Source organism: Pocillopora damicornis, chromosome 3 (genome assembly GCF_964200805.1).
Source record: "Pocillopora damicornis chromosome 3, jaPocDami1.2, whole genome shotgun sequence".
NCBI classification, from domain to species: Eukaryota; Metazoa; Cnidaria; class Anthozoa; order Scleractinia; family Pocilloporidae; genus Pocillopora; species Pocillopora damicornis.
In genome coordinates, this window is record NC_142672.1 from 18,177,085 (window position 1) to 18,179,881 (window position 2,797).

General features: G+C 38.4%; 1 protein-coding gene across 1 annotated transcript; it reads right to left on the reverse strand.

The window, feature by feature from the left end:
- Window positions 1-1,193: 1,193 nt before the first annotated feature.
- Window positions 1,194-2,529, reverse strand: LOC149048619 (uncharacterized; the record flags this gene model as incomplete). Its single annotated transcript, XM_089200462.1, has 1 exon — window positions 1,194-2,529. A coding segment is annotated over exon 1 (1,302 nt), but the record flags the coding sequence as incomplete, so codon positions are not given.
- Window positions 2,530-2,797: the final 268 nt, after the last annotated feature.

Below are 2,797 nucleotides of genomic sequence, written 5' to 3' on the forward strand. Positions count from 1 at the left end.
TCGATAAACTTGTAATCTTCGTTAGAAATGAGTGGGCCTCGTTGATGCAGATGATAGGGTTGGTATTGCCCATAGTGAAGTGATTGAAGAACCAGAGAACTACCGAGAACCACACAATTACCATGAATCAGTGTTATATTTATGCGAAGTCCGATGGTAAGCGACTTGTGACGTCACCTGTGGCTATTACACCGGAGATCAGCCGAAGTTGTGCAATACTTTAAGAGGACTCTCACAGGGAAGAAAGCTGGCAGTAAAGTTAATGTCATCGCATCAGAAGAGGAAAAAATGGTTTTTGTTTACAAATTAACCAAAGGCCAACTTTTTATTGCCTTCCACTTTGGGGAGTGGAATACATATGGCTTTCCCCAACATAATTAGATTATGCAAGTGAATATATGAAAGAACATATATTTGAACTGTGGAGAAAGTTATGAAGACATGATTGATCATCTGCGATACTGGTGCAGTGCTCTACCAACTGAGCTACCAAGTTGTGAGTTTGTAATATACCCATAGATGGTGAAGATGCAAGTGACTATATAAAATACCATATATTTGACAAAAAGATATGAAGACATGATTGATCGTCGCAGTTGTTATACACAACTTAAGCAGTTGTGAAATTTACGCCTTAATTTTTTCAGGCTTAAATTTCACAACTGCTTAAGTATGTATAAGCAATGATCAATGATCAATCATGTCTTCATAATTAGATTATTTTGATAATACAGTGGCTTGCAGAAGTGCATGACTCCTTTTGTGCGTTTCATTGTTTCTTCGATTCCCTTGATTTTTTTATTAGCCCTTCTGGTATGCCTGTAATTGCTCATGTAAGAATTCCATTTCTTTTTCTGCTCATTCGTTTTATTTTGTTTAGTCACTGAACTTTGCTTTTCATTGGTTTCACTGCTCTCAGTGCTTATCCTAATATGCTTCAGATCAGAATTGTATTTTCTTTTTCAACTACTATTTTGTACTTGTTCAGAAAGAACATTTTGCTTGGTGAAATTATTGATATTATAATACTTATTGTTACAGTGCTCATTTCCTGAGCAAGAGCTATTTGGTACTGTTGATACATAATGTATTTCATCGACATGACCTAAAAATATTGTTCTTGGTTGCTGCTGTGATGGATGATGTGGCTGTATCAAAGTTACCTGTCCAAAATTTACATTTGATTCTATAATATAAATTTGTATATTTAGTGATTCTGCAACTGCTTGTACAGTTAGTGCATCACACCACGTTCCTTGCATTGACATAATTGTTAAGTAACCATTCCATGAATTCTGAGTATTACTTTCAATGAAACGTTCAGGGTTATGCCTAAGATAGTGAACAGCAGCTTGTCTGATGCGAAAGTGACTATTGGGATTACCATACAACTGATGTGATACTGCCCTAAAAAAGCAGTCGCCTGCACCACCCACATCAAGAGCTCTCAATCCTAACTGTCCTAATCGAAAGTTAAGCAATGTTGTGGAGTCTACTGACAGTCTGGTCTGGTTGTCCACATTTTGATCTGGGCCTGGATTTAATTCAACATCACCCGACCTCAAAAGGTTTATTCTTGATACGGAATATCTTTTGGTGACGTAAGTTAAGTTTTCAATTTTATGTGAACAACAGCAACTAGTTTGCTTTCTTTTTTGTGACAGCTTCTTTGTTGTCAGTCTATTAAAAGTGGCAAAATGAGTAAAATAACAGTTGCATCTGTGTAAATACCTTACATACCATAATTTAAAGTCAGTCGTGAAGCTGTATAATCGTGAAGATTTAGGGGTGTACTTCTTAAGAATGAACTTAAGCTTGCATCTGACTTTTCTCTTTTTCATAGTATTTATTATCTTTTTTACCGGAATCCTAGACGGTTCTCGGTCTCTTTGTCGTTTCACTTCTTTGACTGACTTGGAATGTTTCAGCGGGGAGTGTTCATGGAATTCTCTGAATGATGGCGCTATGCCAACAATGGAAACTCCCACATCGAACCTTACAACTGTATGCAAAGATCTGTTCATAGCGATGCTTAGATAGTAATTATCATGAAGAATACTAGTTCTAGGTTTCTCTCCTCTGTATAAAATCGCTACAGCTTTCGCACGTGTTTGTCTAGTGATAGATGTTTTCACGTGTGTAGTGAAATACATGTATCTTCTGCCAAATCCATTATGTAAACAGGGCATATTATATCCCACATTGGGCTTTGTAATGCCCAAGTGAGGCTTAATAATTCCCTGAACAGGCTTTTCATTCCCCAAATGGGGCTCAGTTGTTACCCGAAGGGACTTTGCATTCCCCAAATGGGGCTCATAAAGCTTATTTTGCATCCTGAGCACTTGCAAAATGGCCGGGCGGTGACCGTGTTGGCGCCGAGAAAGCTTCAGTCTATTTACAAATTCAAAGCATCTTTCAAAACCTTTCACTCGGCCGGAATGACACCCAGTGCGAATGCTGTGGCAAAATGAGAAAACACCTTTTAAGAAATCCATTACAAATATGAAAATCGAAAAGATCACTCACCTTGCAAGCAATAATACACCCTGGCTTGACGAACGAAATCAGGACGATACGACGCAACCCAAACGTTTTTCGAAAGCACATGGTTTGACGGATTTGACGTTGTCCTTTTCTCAGATTTGATTGGTTCCGAGTCTTCCCGGAAATCGGTAGTTTGCCACAACCTCTTTCCTTTGTCCTTTCCTCGTATCCGATTGGATAGATTATTCCCCTGATGAACGAAGTTTGCACCCGAAAGTATTACAGGCGGAAAGTATTACCCCAAATGGAATCC